Raw genomic sequence first — 21,611 nt, 5'->3', positions numbered from 1 at the left:
ACTATGAACTTTGGGGGAGAAGGAACCCTATATCATTTATGAGAAAAACCTACATTGTTCTTTGCAGATCCCTCTTCAGAGGGTAGAGTTCTGCTCTAACTTCAAAAGAGGACCATTAGCATCTGGAGAAAGAGCCAAGATCTCAGAAAATGGCCTGTGTATTGGATGCTGCTTATTCACCTGTTAAGCTGCCCTACCTAGGATTCCATGCCGACAACTGTTTTGCTTCTTGCTGGTTTGGAATGCCTCCTAACATCTGCTCGAGATTCCATCTTTTCCTGAACTCTCTGGGTCAAGCTCCAACTCCAGGTCCCAGTGAGCTTGCGAACTGCATGGCTGGTTACCTCGGGCGTGTCCCACCGTGTGATGGGAGATTTCAGCAGAAGCAATTGATACCTACAACCGTTGTGATTCGATGGAAGTCTTCCATGAGGCATGTCAAAGGCATTGGTGTGAGCTATGCCTGATCAGAGCAGCATCAGTCTGTAAGAATTTCTTTCCACCTCAGCTGTGTGGTCTCAGCCAAAGCATATAGCCCATCAAAACGCAAATGCACTGTTAAAACATCTCTTGAAGCACCAGTCCGCTCATGACTATCTCAGACATTTTGACAACATCTGCTCACAAATAACAGATAGAAATAGATGCCTAAGTCCCTGGCTGGAGATTACTGATTTTGTTGGTCAGAGGCAGGAGACTTTATTTACAAAAGCTTCCCAAATCCTTCTGACAAACACCCAGGTATAGGTGCCACTGAGTGCTGTGTTCCCAAAGGCCTTCACAGCTCTGGCCGCATGTCACAGTGATCCTTAAGTCCTAGGACTATTGTCCTTTGAACAAAGACTTCCCAGCCTTGGCTACCTTCCTGGTACAGATTAGCCTACAACTATAGTGCTTTTGAGAAGCAGCAGGCAGCGACCTTTTCATCAACAATTACATTGACCTATAAACAAAAATCGTGTACTACTAAATTTGGGTTGAAATTCTCAACACTAATTCACTATATATTTTACAGTAAAAATCTCACTTTTAGCTCTGTTTTGTGAAAAGCCTACAAATTTTAACCGAATTGTGATAATTTTATCTTTTTACCAAGATTCTGTTTGATAATTACTAAAGTTCCTATTAAAAGTAAGTAGGATTGATGTGGGGGGGGGGGAAGCAGGAAACATACAAGGGGAATCTGGACTATGTTGTCCTACCAGAAAGCCAGAAAGTCATCAAAGACATAGGGCCATGTCACTAGGATTCATAAGCTAACTTGGTGACGCTTGTATTATCCAGGATAGGGTAACCAGTAAAGAACAGCAAGAAGATATGAAGACACAAATATGTTTAAGTTCTGACATCGTAATGATATTCAAACACCAAATATACCTTCTTTATCTTCTTTAGGACATGCCTATTATTTTAGTAATTTGTGAAAAAAAATCAAGTATTTGTTCTGCCATCATGTGTTCTAGTTTTAGGAACACAGCAGTTGTTGAGGCCTGGTTCTCTTTACATCCTCTCACATATAAATAAAGTGGGAATGATGGAATTGAGACAAGGCCTTTTGCAAATTCTAGTGGAGCCAGAGTTTAGACAGCAATCAATCATCTGTGGATGCTAACCTTTACAAAAGAGGCAAAGCAACAATAAAGAAAACACCACCGGGGTTACTTAAAGGCTGCACTTGAAATAGGTGAGACTTCTGACTACCAGGAACTCCTGGGAAAGAGATACTGCAATGATGCTGCAGCTTGGGGTAGACAGAAAACTCGCCTTTCAAAGATGTCTGCTCCCTGGACCTAGGGAAGAGCTTAAGTTGTGTGAAAAATTTAAGGCTGATATCAGTTGACTATAACAGAGAGAGATCATTTTAGATTATCTAGGTGACCCAGTGTAATTCCAAGTACCTTGGGGTCAGAAAGAAGAAAGTGTCAGAAGAGTGAAAGACCATGACTTCACTATAGAATAGGACGTGAGAAAGGTTTGCAGAGAGAACTCAGGTTGCCACTGACAGAACTGATAAAGACCAAAGAATCCAAGTGGTCTCTGAAGTAGTTTGTCCTGTGTGCGTGTTTATGTGCGTGCACATGTACACGCAAACACATGTGCATGTGTGCATGTGCGTACCACAGGGTGGAAGTGTTGGTCCTCGTCTTGGTCCTTGTTTAAGAAAGGGTCTCTTTGCGGTTCACTGCTGTGCAGGCCAGGCTAGCTGGCCCACGAACTTCTGGGAGCTTTTCTCTTCCCATAACACTGCAGAAGTGCTGGGGTACAGGACCATGCTAGTTATGGTACCTGGCTCTTGCATGGGTTCTGGTTATCAGAGCTCAGGTCCTTACCTTTGGACCGCAAAGGCTTTGCCCACCAAGCTATCCTTCCAGACCCTGTTATTATCCTTTTCATTGCCAGGTATTCAGTTTGGGGAGGCCTCTTTCCCTCCTGGATAAACGAGATTATCTGTAAAAAGAACCTTCTATTTCATGCAGCGATTATGAAAATAAAGTGGTACTAGATATGCAAGTGTCTTGAAGGAATTGAAAGTTCTTATAAGCATATAGAGTCTATAAGAAGTGGCAGCTATGTTAAAAAAAAAAAAAAGCTTGGCAGTCATAGAGCATTTATCCTTATCTGGAATTATTGCACACACAGGGAAAATAGCTTGGCACTGACTTAAGTAACAGCCCAACTTCTATTTTTGGTTGTTTTCTATGTCTCTTCTATATCTTGGATATGTTGGCCTGTTCATAACCACAACTTTATTTAAAAACAGAAATAGGAAGATATGGCATCTATTTTTAGAAAGATGAAGACAAAGTCTAAGCCTTCTGCAAACTAAATGTCAAGTGACACAGAATTATATTTAAGTACCATTCTAAATGCAGGATTTGTCTCTAATCTTTCCTCTTTCTTTGGGATGGATAATTTTATTCAAAACCTTCAAACCAGAGAAAACCAGACACTAAATACCTTTAAAATGAACTCAATCTCCCCAGGGAGATGAGAACAAAAGTCAGATTCTATTAAAATGTTCCCGTCCTTCTAAAGGCTGTTTGTGCAGTTACATGCAAAACAAAAACTTGAATGGTATTATCTAAAAATAAAGTTTCAGGCATGATGGTGGGGGTCTAATTTACAAGAGAAAAAGTTAAATCAACCGTAACTGCTACTTTATTTTACAAATGCATTTTCTTAGACTTCTGCTAAATATTTTAAATATAGCTGACAGTGTGCCTCAAGAAGAGGAACAAATTATGCATATAACAAGATGTCAAAAAGGAATGAAAGCATCTTGGAAATAAAATTCCAACAGCAGAGACAGCCCTGAACATCTTAAAATAGCTTAAAGAGACTTGGTAGAGAAGGTACTCCATCAGATAGCCCCACAAATAGAGACACCAGTTTATCTGGAGAGGTTCCAGAGCAAAAATTAAATATTCAGTACGCATCACAGCCAGAGCCAGGGCCCCCTCTGCCTCTGGATTAGTTAAGTCCTTGCTGATCCTGAGTCAATTTTCTTTAAGACCATTCTACAGTCTAGACTTTGAATATCCCCCCAAACGCAGTGTTAAAGGAAAAATATTGGGAGACGCTGGACATCTCAGGAGGTGAGCCCAGTGGAAAGAGTTAGAACTTTGGATGGTATATTCCGGTAGGGGAACGTCGGGACATCGGCCCCGCCCTTCTCTCTGCCTCATCGCTGCCATGAAGCAAGCAGTTTCCTCCTCCATGTGCACCTGACACTCATCTAAAGGCAACTGACCACAGACTCAAGCCTCAGAAAGTAGAGGTCAAATGTAAACTGTTATTCTGAATCAAATGCAAACCGCGGGCATTTTGTTATAGTAACAGAAGGAAAGCTGGGCAAACGCACGGTGGCTGATTCAGAGGCTAAGAAGTTTGAGCTTGTGGTTTCCATGTCAACAAGACACCCTTCTATTCATGATTTTCAAAAGCAGATTTCTACAAGAAGTGACGTTTCTTCTATTCTAGAATTTTGCTTATTTTTCTCTCGTCAATTAACCCTTACCAAGACCTCTTACCTCGTGCTTGTCAGGAGCAATAAAATTCAGTTGGCAATTTGAGTCATATAAGATGGAGAAAGCAAGTTCAAGCACCTCCTAGGAGAGAACAAAGAAGCATCACATAAAACAAAACTGGTGGTTGAGCTTAAACGTGGAACATGGCCTCTCTTCTGTTTGGAGAAGAGGAGGAGCCATGAAGCTGACAAAAGGAAAGAGAGGTGCAGTGCTCCTGTTTGCCAGCATGAGTCCTCCTCTGCATTCAGCACAGACCTGCATGAACCATTTCACTTTCATACAAACACAGGCACAAGCTTTATCACTGCCTTTTCATGGGGCAGGGTTTTAAGAGATCGATGGCACATGGCCAACACTGTGTATCTCCCTTCCAAGAAGATAGAAAGGTAGTCGACTCTTTAATTAGCAGCGTTAAGGGTGATCATTTTTAGACACTCCTAGCAGACAGAAACCCATAAAGGTATGGACCCTCCTAAATATAGATGCTACCTCAGAGGTAATAAGACTTCTTATTAAACCCTATTTTTGTACCAAACAAAGGATTTACACATCCAAGACTTACCCACTGAGGCTACGGGATACCAAGGAGAAGCATGGATGTCAGGGTCAGAAGACATGACATTACTGATGTGAATTTACCGAGTGCAGACTATGAGCCAGACCTACAATGCCAAGGGCTAAAGGACACTTTCATTGCATTGTGGCTGGATAAATTTGGCTGACACACCTAGGGCCATGTCTAATACATAGGCTATAAGACATTTCTCAGAGCTTGTGCCGTACCCATACTGGGGAGCCATAATCACCCTACTGGTTGGGGAAGTCAGCAGAATGGAGCTCCTGGAAGGCAACAGCCAGTAGCCCACATGCTAACCCCACTGGCTCCTGATCCGGAGGGAAGAATCAAGTGTTTCCATAGCAGTATTCTGATTGTGATACTGTGTGCTCTAGGATACGTCCCTTCAGCTCCGTTAGGTGCCTCTGGTCTCAGCCTCTGCCCTGTTAGGATCTGGGAGTAGCACTGTTGCGAAGCTGACTGCAAAGAAAGCCAGACCTCTCTGCATCTTTCCCCATTCACTATCTATGAGAACATTTGCCTTTCGCAAGTGACTCGTATCCCAATGCCCCAGAAAGAATAGTTCAGATGAATTAAAGAATTCTTCCAAAATAACTACCAAAAACCTTGTGTTAGCTGGAGCCACTAGGAACACAGCCTACCATTGGGCTCTCATGGGCTCTCTGTCTAACTCACCTCCAGTTGTCCTCTCTCTAGGAGGGGGCAGCTTTGCACAGAACCTAGACAGTCATGTACCTCACACTCAAAGGGGCCCCTTACTCCGCCAGAAATAGAAACCCTGGAAGGAAAGGACGCTGAGTCATGGATGCTTGCTTGCATAAACTCCTCTCTCCATTTCTTATTCACTTTCTCCCTCAGCCCTCCATTCAGGCTTCAGTGAAGTTATGCAACAATCACACAAGTAAGCAAGCAAGCAAGCAAGCAAGCAAGCAAGCAAGCAAGCAAGCACATTCTCCATTGAGTTTGGCATCTGTTTCCATAACACTATCTCAAGGCCTTTAAATTTATAATCAAAACAGTGATAGTTATAGCAGTGGTACCATAAATTGATGTCATCTTTAAAAAAATCAATAAAAAAACCTCACATATCAGAAACCATGAATTCCACTCCTGGGAGTATTTTTAAAAAGATCCCCAAGCAAGCCAAAGTTACATATTATTACTTGTAGGAAAGTTATGAGAAATTAAATCTCTCCTACTCCTTTGAGTATTAAGGAAATCACAAATGGTAAGATAATTATGAAGGAGAGTCTAATGCTAAATGAAAAGAAAAACCAGAAGAAGTGTGCCTATTGATCCAAGTTGTGATAATGCAGCCTGTAGACAGAGATTGGCAGTGAGCCTATGAAAAGAAAATGACTATGGGATGCTTGGACTATGGGTCATTATGTCCTCTTAAAGTATGTTTCTGATAAAATTGTTCTGGATTAGAACTCTTAGAGAAATGACTTACTCTTTATTGATCTGATAGTCATTCATTGGCAGGACTCTGACTCATACTTGAAAGACTGGAGGAAAAGGAGGGGTGGTGGCTTTGCTTTGGGACTCTAGCTTCAAGGAGGTCCTTTGGAAAATAAACAGGACAAGGTGCATTTCACCAAGGTCTTTCTGCCCAAACCTGTGCAACAACTGTGCCAACAGCTGGTGCGAAGAGCACACAGCCAAGACACATGCCCTTGAGTTGGTACAGAAGCCACTGGCAACCAGGATGTTGGAGCTGAGACATTTTCTCTATTGCAGAGAGCCAGAAGGCACACAGGAAGAAGCACAGTGACCTTGGGCTTTGCCTTCTTTGGGCATACACTTCTCAGGACATGAAAGATCTGAGCTGTCACGACCTAGATTCCTGATAAATGCAGGCAGGAAATGGGAAATTTGTGAGAATGTCAATTCCCACTCTAATCTTCCCAGGGCTACCTGGGAGGGTGGGAGGAATTCATTCTCTGAGCTGCATGCCTGCATGAAAGGGTGCTATCATTTTTAATGGGTTTTATTGACATCCCTGGGTTGCTGTCACGGAGTCATTTGCTGAAGGTCGACTGGCTTCCCACCACTTTAAGAAGGGAGGAGGCAGAGCTGGAAGCAACGGTACCTCCCAGGCGAACTCTCCAGAAACTGCCACCTGTCCAAACTCCCATAAGGAAGATGGGCTCCAGGTGGCAGCTGAACAGGCTGACACTGATCTGGGGCAGTGTTCCCCTCTGAGCATCCTAACACACAGACACACACACACACACACACACACACACACACACACACACACACACACACACACNCACACACACACACACTCACCACTCCACCACTCACAGGTATCTAATACCTTGGGGCTTTGTTGCTCACTGTTAAAGGTCTTCTGTTCCTTCTGGATTTCTGTGAACAGCTAGAGACCTCCTAGCAGCTCATCTCTGCCCTGTTCCACTGAGGCACAGGACTTCTTTGCCTTGTCCAGGAAGGCTTTGAATAGGCCTTGATGTGGAGAGAGAAGGGACAAGAGAAGCTGAACAACCCCCCACCTGCCGAGGCCTCTGAACTCCTAATCTCACACTCTGTCCTGTAGCTCTGGGAACAGTGAGAAGACATGCAAAGTCACAGATACTCAGAGAAACAGTGCCTCAGCATAAGGAGACCTTTGAATATTCATTTTTTCATAGGTAAACGATGGACTGCCAGTCACGTTAAGAGTAAGTGTTTTGATGAGACACATGGAATAGTTTCATAGGTGTGGATGTTAAATATGACCATAGACATAGTAGTAGATTTCAAAGCTGCTCGTTTACGTACCTATGAACTTGAGTTTCTGTGTTAAAAGAAGAAAAGCTCTTACTTATTTAACACAGTGATTGCCCTTTTCACAAAGGTTCTGGCTCAAGTTTATCAGAACAGCTGGACAGTTCAGTGACTTCCCTTGTTCCTGTTTAGTCAAGCTTGGAACACTTTCCCATGAGGAAGTGCACCTGGGTTTCTTCATGTGCCCTTTACCTGGAAGCTTGCCTGCTTACTACCTGGGGAATGTCATTTTAAAACCCAGCTCAAGTGCCATTACCTCCTGACTAGACTCAGATTTGCCTTCATTACCTTTGTTTTCATTTGCATTTTTTTAGGCATGTGGTAGATAAAGTATGACTATTTTCATACATAAATCTTAATCCACTGGACACCCAGAACTGGGGCTGGACCATATTAATCTCTGCATTTCTAGCACCTGGCAACAAAGAAGATGCTCAATACACTCAGTGAATTAAAGATGAATGAAGTCAATCAAATAGCAGGATATTTAGTTAAAATGAGAACTTTTAAAATCATACATCAATGTCTAGGAGAACCTGCTTCTTATCTTGGTTATCCTGGCAAGACAGAAACTGGGCTCTGTGGAGCCATCAGGGAGACATAGGGAGCCAGGAAAAGCAAAGCAGGCTCCCTGCAATGGTGGCTCTTGTCCTCACAAAACACTAAAAGGGGCAACAGTAGGAAAGCATGGGGGTGGATATTAAAGTAGGACCAATAGGGGAAAAGGGGGAACCCAGAAGCCCCTTATAAAATACCATTCATTTGGTGGCCTCCCAAAGGCTTTGCTCATCCTGAAGGGATAAAGCAGTTACTTTCCTGTCCTCCACACATGGCCTTCTGTCTTCCCAAGATGTCCATTTCTTTGTCTGAGCCAGAGAATGAACTCAGTGATCCCTAGATAGCTATGAACAGCCACAATACGTTTCTTTCTGAGCATGGAAACACAGTAGTTTCTCTTCCAGGAAATATATTCCTATTCGAACGCCTAGGATCCACTGACATCTATGTGTTGGTCATGGTTGATGGCTGCTTAACTACAAGCCCCATGACTAGGGAGACAAGCACCAAGAACACCCAACTAAAGCACTCCACAAGACACCAAAGACTTGCAAAGCTACAGACTGTGAATTTACAGTCCCTAGTTCCTTTAAAATTGAATTTTTATCCTCCTGTGATAATTCAAATGTCGTAAAACTCTACTGGAAAGAACTCCATACTTCTTGTCTCCATAGACATCTTCCTATCGTACTAACCTCTGTTGAATATCTTAGACTCTAGCTCAGTGGTTCTCAATTGGTGGCTCACAACCCCTTTGGCAAACCTTTGTCTCCAAAAACATTAACATTATGATACAGAGTAGTAGCAAAATTACCATTATGAAGTAGCAACAAAAATAATTTTATAGTTGGGGATCACCACAAATGACGAACTGTATTAAAGGTTCACAGCAATAGGAAGGATGGGACCCACTATTCTTGCTTCAAGAGTTTGAGTCACATCTGCCCTGGTCACCATTCTTTGTTAGAACTCATCAGCTCTCTGAATGTCAGAGCTGACTGACTAAATATACAGACAGGTGCTCTGCAGCAGATACCTCAAGGGAAGGACCAACTCTCTTTATATTGCTGTCCTCTGGCACTACAAGACTAAGTCGCTATGAACAAACCCTCTTATTTCTGGACGCTAATACCTAAGATGGCCTTGTTCAGCAGTTTAGTTCATGGAGATTTCTGTTGCACAAAATCTCAGAAGCTGTTTCATAGATGCAAAAACCCTCTGAAGAGCTAACACTATACCTTGGCTTTTGGACACCAGACAGAGGTGGTCCTGCTGTGGGCACACTTTGGCTAACTCTTCCTTGAAACTGCAGATAGCCCTTTCTTACCCGTGAGCCTCAAAGGGGATAGCAGTGCCTTTGGGTCCTGGAAAAATAGTTGTGGGTTAGGAAGAATTGTGGCTTTCCTTTCTGCTTTTGACACTGCCTGAAAAATAAGGTCTGTGGATAATGATAATATCACAAGGCCAAAAAAATTCTCAAGTATATGCAAATGACAGAGCTAGGCTGAGGGACCATTGTGGTGGGCTGGGAATGGCAGGAGTGCCTGGAACACCTGGTAAGCACAAGCAAGCAGCTTCCACTTACACACAAGTTCATCTACTTACAGCAGTGTGCCCTACCCACCCATCTGTCCACGTCACCCTACAGCAACTTTCCACAGTCCATCCATCCATTCAATTTTTTAATAACATCCTGAAAATAATATAAACACCAGCACCTTAGAAAATACTTGCTAAATTGTTTGTGACTTTGGAAGTGTGTGGCATGCAGTCTGAAGGAGGGCCGAGTACACACATGTAATGTGTTCTCACCATTCCATCTCCACACCAGGAGTTTCTCTCTCCTCCTTTCCCTATCCTTTTATCAGGCCACAGAAGAATCAATCTCCTCCTCCTTTTCCACTTGAGTTTTCCCTTGTTTTCAGTCTCATTATCTTTAATTTCTATTTACTTATTTTTTTATTATTATTTTCTTTATTATTTACTTATTTCTTATTAAACTTCTTGCCTTTTATAGTAATTTATGACAGGGACACTAATGCTTTCAGAGCATGCTTCTCTTCTAAGCACCTAATGTAAATGTCCTTACAAATGATGCTTTCACTGCATCCAGCACACGCTGTTTTTTGAATTCTATTTACTTTGAGATACAAAATTTCTCTTATGACTTGTTAAATTTCTAACTATTTACGTTTTGGTTTTTTTCTTTTCTTTTCTTTTCTTTTTTTTTTGCTATTGGTTTCTACTTTAAATTTATGGTGACCCAAGAATAAGCTTTGTAATATTATTGTTCTGAAAAAAAAAAAAAAACCCTAACATTTTATTTTTGTCATGATGAAAACCAAATCAAACATGTTTCATGGCTCAATGTGTAACCTGGTGAATGTTTTGTTTTGTTTTGTTTTGTTTTGTTTTGTTTTGTTTAGGTGAGCTCAAGAAGAATGTGTATTGTCCTGCTGGTTAGAATATTCTATTAATGCCAATTAGATCAAGTTGATTGATGGTGTTGTTCATAGCACCAGTATCCATTTGATTGGCCTTTGCTTGATCTCTATTGGTTGCTGAGGTCCCTTATGCTCTGTCAGTATCTGGACTCGTGTATGTCGATGCTTCTTGTTAAGTGCACATGTGTGTGAGGTAAGATTATTGTGTCTTTGGGGAAAAATATCTCCTTGATGATTTTCTCTCTTCTGAGATCTGATCTGTATAAGGTTGATAAAGATGGCTCAGTTTTCTTTTGATTAGAATCAGTATGGTGTGTCTTTCCCATCTAATGCTTTAAAGTTATACTGGAAGTAGGTTTCTTACAGACAGCATATAGTTCTTAATTTAATGAAAATCAATTTGTAGTTGCTGTGCCTTCTCCATGTTCCCGTTGCCAACCCAACAGCTCAGGAACAGATTTGCCAAATCACTACGCAGCTACTTCCAGCATCTACAAATGAGGTGCCACCTGGGGCCCTATGGGTAAGAGGCTGGAGCAGGAGCTGATGAGCCCCAGAATGTCTGGTGACTGACAAATATCTGTGCTTCTGAATCTGACAGCCTTTCCAAATGGATAGGCACATCCATAGAGCTATGAGGATCTGAGATATAAACTCTACAATTCCCCAGCTGCGACTTTTACAGCTATCCAGGGTTCCCCAGACCCTGACAGCACCCCAGTGTGGACATCCAGGAAACATCTGCCTGGGCATCCCCAAGGATAAGTGGTCTGCCCCGTATAAGGTCAGGAGCATTTACTCTCTGTCAGGAACCTGTAGGAACACCCGACACAGCCCTTTGAACACACATTCTGCTGCTGAGCTCTGGAACATCCCACGGCTAAGCGCACTGACCCCATCTGTCCAGCCTCAGTCCTGTGTCATCATAGTTACTCCTGAGATGGTCTATCCTTTATTTATGTACAGGTCTCCGTTCCCTGAGCTGTGGTGATAGTTTTTTATTTTCTTTCTTTTTTTTTTTCTTTTTCTTTTTAGTTTGTTTTTTGAGCTGTTTGTTTTATTTTTTTGTTTTATTTCTTCTTCTTTTTTTTTCTTTTTAAATTAAGTTGGCTCAACCCTTTACAATGTATATTAAGTAAATATACTTTGATCATTTTTAATAAAGATCAGTTTTAAGATTGTCTCTTAATGTACTTACTGTTTATAGTGGACATGGTCAGTGCTGTGTTTAGACCAACATGAGCATGTTGATAGCATGATCTACTTCTTCTGCCCCTTCCCTTCCGCCTTCCCTTTTAATATGAGTGTGGTGACTGCTCCTTCCTGTCTCTTTAATTCAGCTCCCATTGGCTCCGTTTATTATCCACTTATCCCACTGCAATGCACTCTTTCTACCGTGAACATGTGGCATGGCTTTTGTGTGGCTGACTTAAAAAAAAAACCAATATTTTTATTTTATCTTCCCCTTTGCTTTCTCTGATACGACTCTTGCTTCTACTTTAATCTCAGTTTCTAGTCCTTATCATGTGTATTCTGTCAGAACCAATTCATTTGAACACTTCTTGTATAATGTTGACTTTTTCTATTGTAGCCTACAACATTTTACATCATAGTTTTCATTACTTTTCAATCAGACAAGTTCTCTATCCCTGTCGTTCTGGTAAAAGGCAAAGGATTTACACAATCTAAAGAGAACCAGATCCCTGATCCTGATGGCTGTCTTGTTTCTGTAGGCTGCCCCACCTCACCCCTCTTTTTAGAGGAGGCATGCCTCTAGTTACTGTGGAATGTATTAGGTAATATGGAGTGACATAGTGAGGTCTCTAGAGTGATAATTTATGTTACTATAGCAAGAAAAATTTGTTTTCTTTCCTTGCATGCATATGTGTATGTGGTATGTATGAATGTTCATATGTTTGGGCTCACATGTGTGTGCTTTTGAGTGTGCAGGCATGTGTGTAGACCTGTATCTGCAGGCTCAAAGTTGACATTCGGTGTCTTCCTAGATCATTTTCCATTTCTCTTACTGCCCCCAAGGTCTCTGGCTAAACCTGCCACTTTGTTCAGCATCTTAATCTAAGGAGGAGAATGACAGCTCTCAAAACCTCCACGTGCTAGGCAGAGGGAGGAATCCTCTCTGAACCTATTTTACAGAATTCCGACTTCCTAGTCAGCATGTTCAAGTCCTGGCAGACTGCTCCACTGCCAGCCGTCCCTCCCAGCCCTCTGGGTTAGACTTGTCTGTTGTCAATTTCTGCACATGGCTTCCTGCTCAGTTCAAGTGTTATCTAACCAAGAACCTTTCTGGAGCTGAGCAGAGTCTGTGCTCTCTGAGGCTGCAGATGGAACACCTGACATGTGAAACATATGGCAGTCCCTGCTGCTGTTGAAGGAAGTCAGCACCCGAAGAGGCAAACCATGAAATCTGAGACTTGTTGCCATAGTTTAGAATGCTCCTTGGAGTCTATGCACAATACAATCCTCATCTTTCTGACATGGAAACCCACACAGGTGTTATGCAACAGATTACCCAGGCCTTAGTCTCTCCAGCATTCCTTCCTACTATTATGCTTGTCATCGGAACATCTTATAGGCCGGTACTCCAAAGAAGAAACGTACACGGACTTGAGTTGAATTCTATCTATATAACACAAGCAGCATGGATCTTATAAATCAGCATCCTCGCCTTTATCTTTCCCTTCTGACATCTTGAACAATACCTTCACAGTACCTTTTGTTTTCTTTGAGCATAGTTGTATGCAGTGACCTTTTATCTTCATTTGAAATCAGAAAACAGGGATTATTTTTTTGTTAATGCTGATTGATAAGCAGGATAGATTTTCTTTTTATTCATTCCTTTTAGACACTGTTTTTTAGAATCAAAGAAATAAATGATCGATTCATGCAGCGTTTGGCGTCTAGAGCAGCCAGGTAAATCTAGACTTTGTTTTGTTTTGTTTTTGAGACAGGATTTTGCTGTGTAGTCCAGGTTGGCTCATGATTTGTTTTTTTGCTTCTTCCTCTTTTGTGCTAGGGTTACAGGTGTATACTACCACACATAGCGAAACTGTTTTGTTGATGTAGTATATAACACAAGATGCCCATGGGGTATACGTGAAGAACTGGATCCTTAATGGACCCTCTGATCTAGAAACAGAGGAAATTTTCTGTTTTTCAAGATTGTATCCCCACCCTGTTTACTCAGAAAACAATGTGAACTATCATGGTCCCTAAGCATGTACTCCTGTGTACTGTTCATGGTACCTAAGCATGTACTCTTGGGCATTGTTCATGGTCCCTAAGCATGTACTCTTGGGCATTGTTCATGGTCCCTAAGCATGTACTCCTGGGTACTGTTCATGGTGCCTAAGCATGTATTCTTGTGTACTATTCATGGTCCCTAAGCATATACTCCTGGGCATTGTTCATGGTCCCTAAGCATGTACTCCTGTGTACTATTCATGGTACCTAAGCATGTATTCTTGTGTACTGTTCATGGTACCTAAGCATGTACTCTTGGGCATTGTTCATTGTCCCTAAGCATGTACTCCTGTGTACTATTCATGGTACCTAAGCATGTATTCTTGTGTACTGTTCATGGTCCCTAAGCATGTACTCCTGGGCATTACCCTCCTTTAAGCCTCATTTGGATTCTTAATAGTCTACTCTCTATGACTCTGAAGGGTCAGGTGCTTAGTGTTTTCTCATACCCTTGACTCATGAGGCTGGTGTCAGCCTGTCTCAGGCTTCACTGAGCCTCAGTGAGAGCATGTAGGGAGAGGGACTACCACTAGAAAGGTGACCAGGCAGAGAAAGAGAAAAAGCACCACGCAGGGAAGGAATAGATCGGGAAGGAAGAAAAAAGGAGAGCTGAGATGTGCAACCCGACATAAAATACCACGGTGAACCATCCAATACATGCATACGTGAAGGCTGGGATCATTCTGATGGCTCGCTGCATTGTATAGGTAGAGACAGTTATAGTGATCTAGAAAATCGTACCTTGTTTTGTTTAAGGGCACCTTTCTCTTTCATATGAGGGCAGTCCTTTCCCGTCACCACTGCTTTGATATCTGCCACCGGCACTGCAATTCATAAAAATAATGAAAGTTACGACACCACTGGAAGCGTCAATGTCAATAAAGGAGCGAATGTACTCATTGAGTTTGCTACCATTCGTTGGCACTGCCTGAGACCACTGCAGAAAGAGAAAGGCGGAGATGTGACGAGAGGAAGAGAAGTCAGGCAGTGTCTAGAAATTAGGTACCTGAGCATATAATGTTTTGGTAAAATGTATCTCTAGCATGCTATTTCCATAAATATACTCTGGTGCACTAAAACCTGAAATAATACCCATGATAGTGGTGTTGTGATGGAATTATACTAGATTCCACTGTAGGTAACAGTGCTCATTACAATATGTGCGGTTCTAATACTGACACGGTAAGGGCTTCTGAGTCCCAGGAGCAATGCCAAGTGCTTCATATGTACTGGTATCTCTAGCTATAGCACTTACACCTATGTTGTTTGTTTCTAAGTGTTGGATAAACAGAGTAAGCGGATCTAGCTCAGATCACCAATCTGACTCCAAACAGTTCTGAGCTTTCTTTCCAAATAGCTAGCTCCCTTTCCCAAACCATGAACTGTCATAGCAGTTCAGTAAGGTTTGGTTGTCCTTGTTCAACAGGCAATGAAAATAAACTCAGTAAAATAAAGGAAACCTTCCTTTCTTCCTGAGCCTTTGGAAAATAATGCAGTTAGAGAGAATGGTGCTATCTTACACAGCTTGCTCAGGAGCAGGGAGAAGATAAGAAACAGAAAAGGCTCTGCATACAAAACACTCTTTACAATTAAATAAAGAGACAAGGATGGGTAGCATGGCCCAGAATCTTGATTACAAACAAACAAACAAACTAACTAACTAACTAAACCCCACTAAGTTATCCATCCTTCTCCAATCCCATATTGTCCAGTCCCACAATGATTATGAATCCAGCTGCATCTGCTGCCTAGTTTGACTTTGCTAAGAGAGGGTTGTAAGTGACCAGTTCCTTACACATTTTTAAAGGAGAACATAACGGCAGATTTCATAGTAAAAGCTTGTACACGTTCACTGAAGAAACTGACTGGAGTGTGGATAACAACAAAATTATAAAGTTACGGACTATTAAAACAACAGTGAAAGCGACTCTCCCAGGAATACTAAGACTCAGCCTAAGTCTGGAAAACACACCCAGAACTCTCAAGCCCAAGGAAGGGAGCATCTTATGAGCTTTATTCTCAGGAGGCTTCGCCAGCATCTTCTTACCAACATCTACTCCCCCACCAAGTAGCCTGAGGCTAGTCCACTCTGTCCAGAGGACTTGCATTCAATTTCAAGATCAATGTCTGGCTACTCCTCCCCATGGGCACAAGAAGACTAGACTTCCCCAGCCACTTTGCCGGTTAGCTGGGACCTTGTGACTAGGTAAGCTGTAAGAGGAAATACTTATCTAGACTAAGGGGCTGAAGTCCTAATCTGCCATTTCTTCTTCTTGTGTTCTGTTCAGATTTTGCAGTTATGTCTGTATGTCAAGAGGAGATTAGCTTGTGGCCCTAAGTGACCGGAAGGGTCCTTCATCAAATTAATGGGTGAGATGTCTTTTGCTGTTTGGTGAAGCTCTGGTTCAACCCTGTGCCTCGGCTGCCTCTTTTTGGCCCTCTCCTGGTCTCTTTTGAATAGGAATCCTGTAGGTGGGTGTTAAAGATCCCTAGCCTATGTTAAACACTGACTTCAGATCTCACAAGTCCATTTTCATAACCAAGGGCTAGCTAGTCTTGCTGCCTCTGTGGCTGATCTGTCTGCAGGGCATAACTTAAATCTTGGGGAAGTTGGTTGCAATGGAGACATTGAAGGGAATCTTAAAATCTAATTAGCAAAACAATTCATGAAACTTCCTAAAGCTTCACCTGGAGTTGAAAGACAAGTACATTGTAGAAAATCCTTTGTTCTAAGATGCGAAACGTTTCATGAACTCCAGTATCCATTCTCTACAAAAGTCAGCTACCCCTTGGCTTTGAAGACATGGAGAATGGGACAGGGAAGACAAAACTGCTTTGGATTGTCTTAATGCAAAGGATTCACAGGAGAAAATCTCTTTTCATATCGTGGCCATACATATTTTATATTTAAATATCCACTGTCCCTTATCAGAGAGATAAGCTGCTGTGTCGCTCACAGGATAATGACTAAAAGAAAATACAAACTACTAAAAATATCATCATTTTGAAAAGCTGTTCTTTCGTTTCTCCTTTCTGTCTTCCTTTCTTTCATAGATTTTCTCTAGATGCACTGGAAGATTAAACATGGGGAGAATTGAAAACAATTTCCTCTCTAGTCCAGGGGTAGAAACAAAGGGGGTCACACTCTCACAATAGGGAGTTCCTGATGATTTCAAAGCCAAGCTAGCTTTGCAATTTGTTCTACATGGGAGAAAGATAACATGGTGGGGCACAGAGCTGGGAGAGGCAGGAGGTCACCAGGAAGGAAGCAGCACCCTTACTCCGTGGCACATCTTCATCTCTCATATTTGCTGTTTGAGACGGGTTAGGCAGATGGGAAGCCTAAGGTTCACGATGAAGAATTCCTTACACAATGTCACATAGCTAGCCAGGGACAGATCTAGTTTTAGTGTCTTGCTCCTTTGTGTTTGGAAGGTGTAAGCACCTGCATCATCATGAGACCAGCCACAAATAAGGGTTTTACTCTAAGGACATGGACTCCTTACTAGTATCTTGCAAGAAACCTTAATTATGGTTTAAATGATAATACAGCTCTAAAAAACAAATGTGTGGCCACTATGAAGCAAACACTTTTAGCTTTTTTCCCTGGGGGAAGTCAGGGGAAAACATCTTCAGGAAGGGCTCTAAGCCTTGAGAACATGCTGTTTGTAGTCACTGCTGTATGCAGATATCCTCAATAGAACCTTCTGTGACAAGATACGGGATGGAGGCAGGCTGCTCCAACAGTTAGGACGGAGCCCGCTCTTCCTAACCTAGCATTATCAGCCCCACAGCACTCAGGGATGAGCCATACACCTTGCCTTTGGAACCAGGAACCAAGGCTTTAGGGTCTTGACTAACCTGGTTCTATCACATTGGGCTTGCTACAGATCAGAGTCTCAGATCATTTTTTAGTCCAGACAGACAAAAAAAAAAAAAATAGTGAATTACAATTGGCCATGGAGCTGCATGGCTGCCTGGAAATACCTTCATCTTACTGTTTACTAACCCATGGCTGTCAACTAGTTATACTTAATGCTTCTCTACCTCACTTATCTATAAAATATGGATGAAATGTCCCTTCTGGTTGCATAGTAGATAACTTATATAAGCTCTGAGCACTGCGCCTGGCATACCTTATGCACTTAGCAAATAGCATCAGCCATTATTCCCATTACTATGAATCTGCATTAATTCTCTCAGTAGATGGAGGGACCCGAATTTCTCCCCGTGCTTTCATGACCCCAATCCCCCACTTTGCCTGGCTGTCAGCTGTTCACGGCATCCTTGATAATAGGCTTAATCTTTGAGGAGGGCATCAGCCTGTGCTTTCTTCCCCATCCCTCTGATGTGGGGGCAAAGAACACTGGCCTAGATTCTTTCAAACAGAGGCCTTAGAGGGCACTAGGCACGGCTAAAGCAAATGAGACGGAGTGATAGGGTGATGGGGATGGCAGCTTGTTAAGCCCGGGGAGGGAGCAGAGAGGAGATGCGAGGAACTGTAGATTTTTCAAGGGCCCCAGTTCCTGTGGGTCAGAAAGCATACGAAGAGCAACAGCTCAAAGCTTTAGGGAAGAAGACAGCCAAGGGAAGTCCTCCAATCCTCACTAGGACCAGTAGTAGAAAAAGGTCCAGGTAACCAAGTGATTCATCAATCCTTTACTGCTCAGCCCTGGTTAACTCAAGGGGTGAAAGACAGTTCCTCCTGGCCCCGGGAGAGAATAAAGATACACAGAAAGGTGATGACTCTTACCATTATTAATAGTAACTTCCCTTTTAATTGAGAAGTAAGATTTTTTTAAAGTTATATCTTGATCACAGTTTCCCTCCCTCCCAGTTCCTCCCCACTCCCCCTCCCCTCTGGATCTACCCCGCTTTCCGTCTCTCATTAGAAAAGGACAGGCTTCGAAGGAATAAAAATGAGATGAAATAAAACAAAACAAAAAACACACACATTGGAATAGTACAAAACAAACAGAGACAAAAGAGCCCAAGAGACAGATGTCATCACAGAGAGCCGCCTGTTACACATTCAGGGATCCTATAAAAATACAAAACCAGAAGTCACAATAGACACACCAAGAACCAAGGTTCGGAGGAGGGAGGGAAGATAACATTTAAAAAGACGAGGAAAGGGAAAGTCCGGGTACAGCATTATCAACCAAGGAACCTTCAAAGATGCCACCGAGTTTGTGTTCTGCTGGCCTTTTACTGCTCGGCACACAGTCAGTCCCTTAAGAGTAGTTTGCTACCTCAGTGAGACCCCCTTGGGGAAAACTAAAATTTCATTTGCAAGTGGTTTGGGGTTGGAGATAGAATTTGGGTTAGGGATGGGGCGTGTGTCCACTTTCAGCTCTAGGACCCCATCTGGTGCAGACCCACAGGCCCTGTGTCTGTGAGTTCGTAGGTGCTGTGGCCCTGTTGTGTTTTGAAAGCTTTCTTTCCTTGGTGCCCTCTAGCCTCTCTGGCTCTCACATTCTTCCCACATTGTCATCTGCAGGGTTCCCTGAGCCCTGAGAGGAGGTATGTGATGGAGACATCCCTTTTAGGGCTGAACATTTCAAGGTCCCTCACTCATTTTTCTAGTGGAATACCTTTTCTGCTTCTAAGAGTCCAGGCAGAATATAGAATCGGCACAGAAAGCAACCAAGTGTGTGCTGGAAGCTGTAAACTTAGTTTCCTAGGGCAGGGCAGAGCCTTCTTAGGTACATAACTTCATTTCACTTTGTAATGTAAGCATAGCCCGTACACTGATCCCTACACAGATCGACACAATCTCACCACCACACAACCTCCCCTGCCCCCCCCCCCACACTCTTAAACTTATGTAATTTCTACATGTTTCTCAAGAGATATAGTGGGAGGTGGCCTTTGGAATTCTGCATCCCTGGGCTTGAAAGGCTACAGAGGAAAGGGAGGAAAACTGCTACCTTCTCCCAGAACCCATGTCAGTCCCTGGCCACCATCCAACCCTGTGTGGGGAAAGGAGACTCACAGCTCCAGCTGTGTTCTCCTGTGAGAACTCAGGCCAGGGCTCTCCTTGTATACCTAGGTGACTGCTAGTTTTCTCTACTCTGGGGCTTTGGAGGTGAGGGGACATTGCTTGGTGGGAAACCCCAGCAACTGACCATTAATTAATAGGGCTCTGGTGCCAGCCAATTTCTCGAACTTTCTCTAGGGCTTCTCATTTCCTAAGCATTGAGGCAGTGCACCTAAAACTGGCAACGTGCCAGTTACATGCCTATGCTCAAGTTGAGAAGTGGATTGTCTATCTGTAGGTGTGAGGATAAATTACATGCTCAGTGAAGTGGAGAGAAGATTTTCAGGGTGGCGTCAGGAGAGTAGTGATTCTTTTGCCTAGAGTACTTTCTTCATCTCTTGGCCAGGTAAAGAGGGTCCTGGGAGATGATGCCCTAAACAGTAGTAGTTATTTGAGGACCACAAACTTCTAATGCTTCCCTAGATCAATGGCTGTGGATGTACCCTAGCTCATGAGAAATTTTTCTTTTACCAATTAACAGTAAGTGGACACAGGAGTGTGCTTTTCACATAGTGAATTCAATGAGCAGAAAGGACTATCCTTTTTTCTAAGATTAAGCTTTTCTTACTCTGTGTGTGTGTGTGTGTGTGTGTGTGTGTGTGTGTGTGTGTGTGTGTGTGCGTGCACATGCGTAGTGTAGTGTAGTATGGTGTGGTATGGGTTCCCAGGCATAGTCTTTAGTTCTGTGTTTCAGATTACTTTTTCCTGCTATGGGGTGTCACTGATGCATTCTGGGAAAGCAGCTCTCCTGTGGACGGACATGAACCGCATGACACTATGAAGACCAGGCTGTCCTGTTTTTTAAACTGGAGGAAAATTAAATGTTCTAGGCTTTCTGCCTGAGATGTCAGCACAGAGTCTGAAAGTGTCAGGAAGTTTCCCACTCAGGTTTATTTTTGCTTCCTGTGGTCCTGTGCTGTACAGCAGGCAGTCCAGATTTGACTTTCATGGGCCCCGGGGTGATGGGAGGGCAGATGTGAGACGGCAGGCGGTGGGAGGTCAAAGACACTACCCAGATATGCCTGTCTAAACACAGCAGGATCAGTGCTACTCTTAAAGGTTATTTAAGCATGTCCTGACAACTGGTCCCTGGTTGATTTCTCCGACTAGAGTGTCCTCCAAGAATATATTACTTCTGTCTCATTTTTCTTCCAAATTAATTCACCATCCTGGCATTTTTAAATGTTGCTTTAATAACTTTTAGTCTCTACACTTAGCACTGAACCTTGGTACCAGTTACCTGCATTAGTATTAAGTTAAAAGGGTCACATGTTACTGCCTCTTTAAAACTACATGTTAAAAACAAAGCCCATGCAAAAGGTAAATAAATGGAAATAATACATATCGTGGAGGACTACTGACTTCCTGGGTCATTTATCATATGTTCCCAAGTGTTCGAGTTCTCAAAAGTAGTATTTGAATCTTTCACTAACTCTGATTACAGGGCACACTAAATTATATGTGGTAGAGGTTGCTGCATATAAGTTATGAGAAATTATTTTAGATTACTTGAAAATATAATTGATTAAATCAGGTTTATATATTAGTCCCTTAAAATAGACATTTGGACTCCTACCACTCTGACATTTGTCCTGCTCATCCCTGACCCTCAAACCCTTCCAGGCCATGACCTTGGTGGGAATGCACAGGTTGAAGTTACAGGATGAGTCAAGTGCAAATGTGTTCATTTAAGTTAATAAACTTCTGTACAGGTTACTGTGACTAAGAAATAACTAATGGTCGGGCAGTAGTGGTGCACACCTTTAATCTCAGCACTTGGGAGGCAGAGGCAGGTAGTTTTCTAAGTGAGTTCTAGGGCTATGCAGAGAAACCTTGCCTTGAAAACAAAATGAAAGAAAGAAAGAAAGAAAGAGAGAGAGAGAGAGAGAGAGAGAGAGAGAGAGAGAGAGAGA

At 42.6% G+C, this 21,611-nt stretch overlaps 1 protein-coding gene across 7 annotated transcripts in view; it reads right to left on the bottom strand.

Annotated features, from left to right (window-relative positions):
- Elmo1 (engulfment and cell motility 1) overlaps window positions 1-21,611 on the bottom strand; it is a 518,869-nt gene that overhangs the window by 2,155 nt on the left and 495,103 nt on the right. For all 7 annotated transcript variants that reach the window (XM_029547332.1, XM_029547328.1, XM_029547330.1 and 4 more), the window contains 2 exons: window positions 14,400-14,482; window positions 4,032-4,109 (listed from right to left, as the gene is read on the bottom strand). In XM_029547332.1, the coding sequence (XP_029403192.1) occupies window positions 4,032-4,109; window positions 14,400-14,482 (161 nt within the window). The remainder of the gene's footprint in view (window positions 1-4,031; window positions 4,110-14,399; window positions 14,483-21,611) is intronic.

The sequence above is a fragment of the Mus pahari genome, chromosome 16 (assembly GCF_900095145.1).
Source record: "Mus pahari chromosome 16, PAHARI_EIJ_v1.1, whole genome shotgun sequence".
Taxonomy (NCBI): Eukaryota; Metazoa; Chordata; class Mammalia; order Rodentia; family Muridae; genus Mus; species Mus pahari.
The sequence above is the reverse complement of the archived record's forward strand: the minus strand, read 5'-3'. Positions and strand labels throughout refer to the sequence as shown.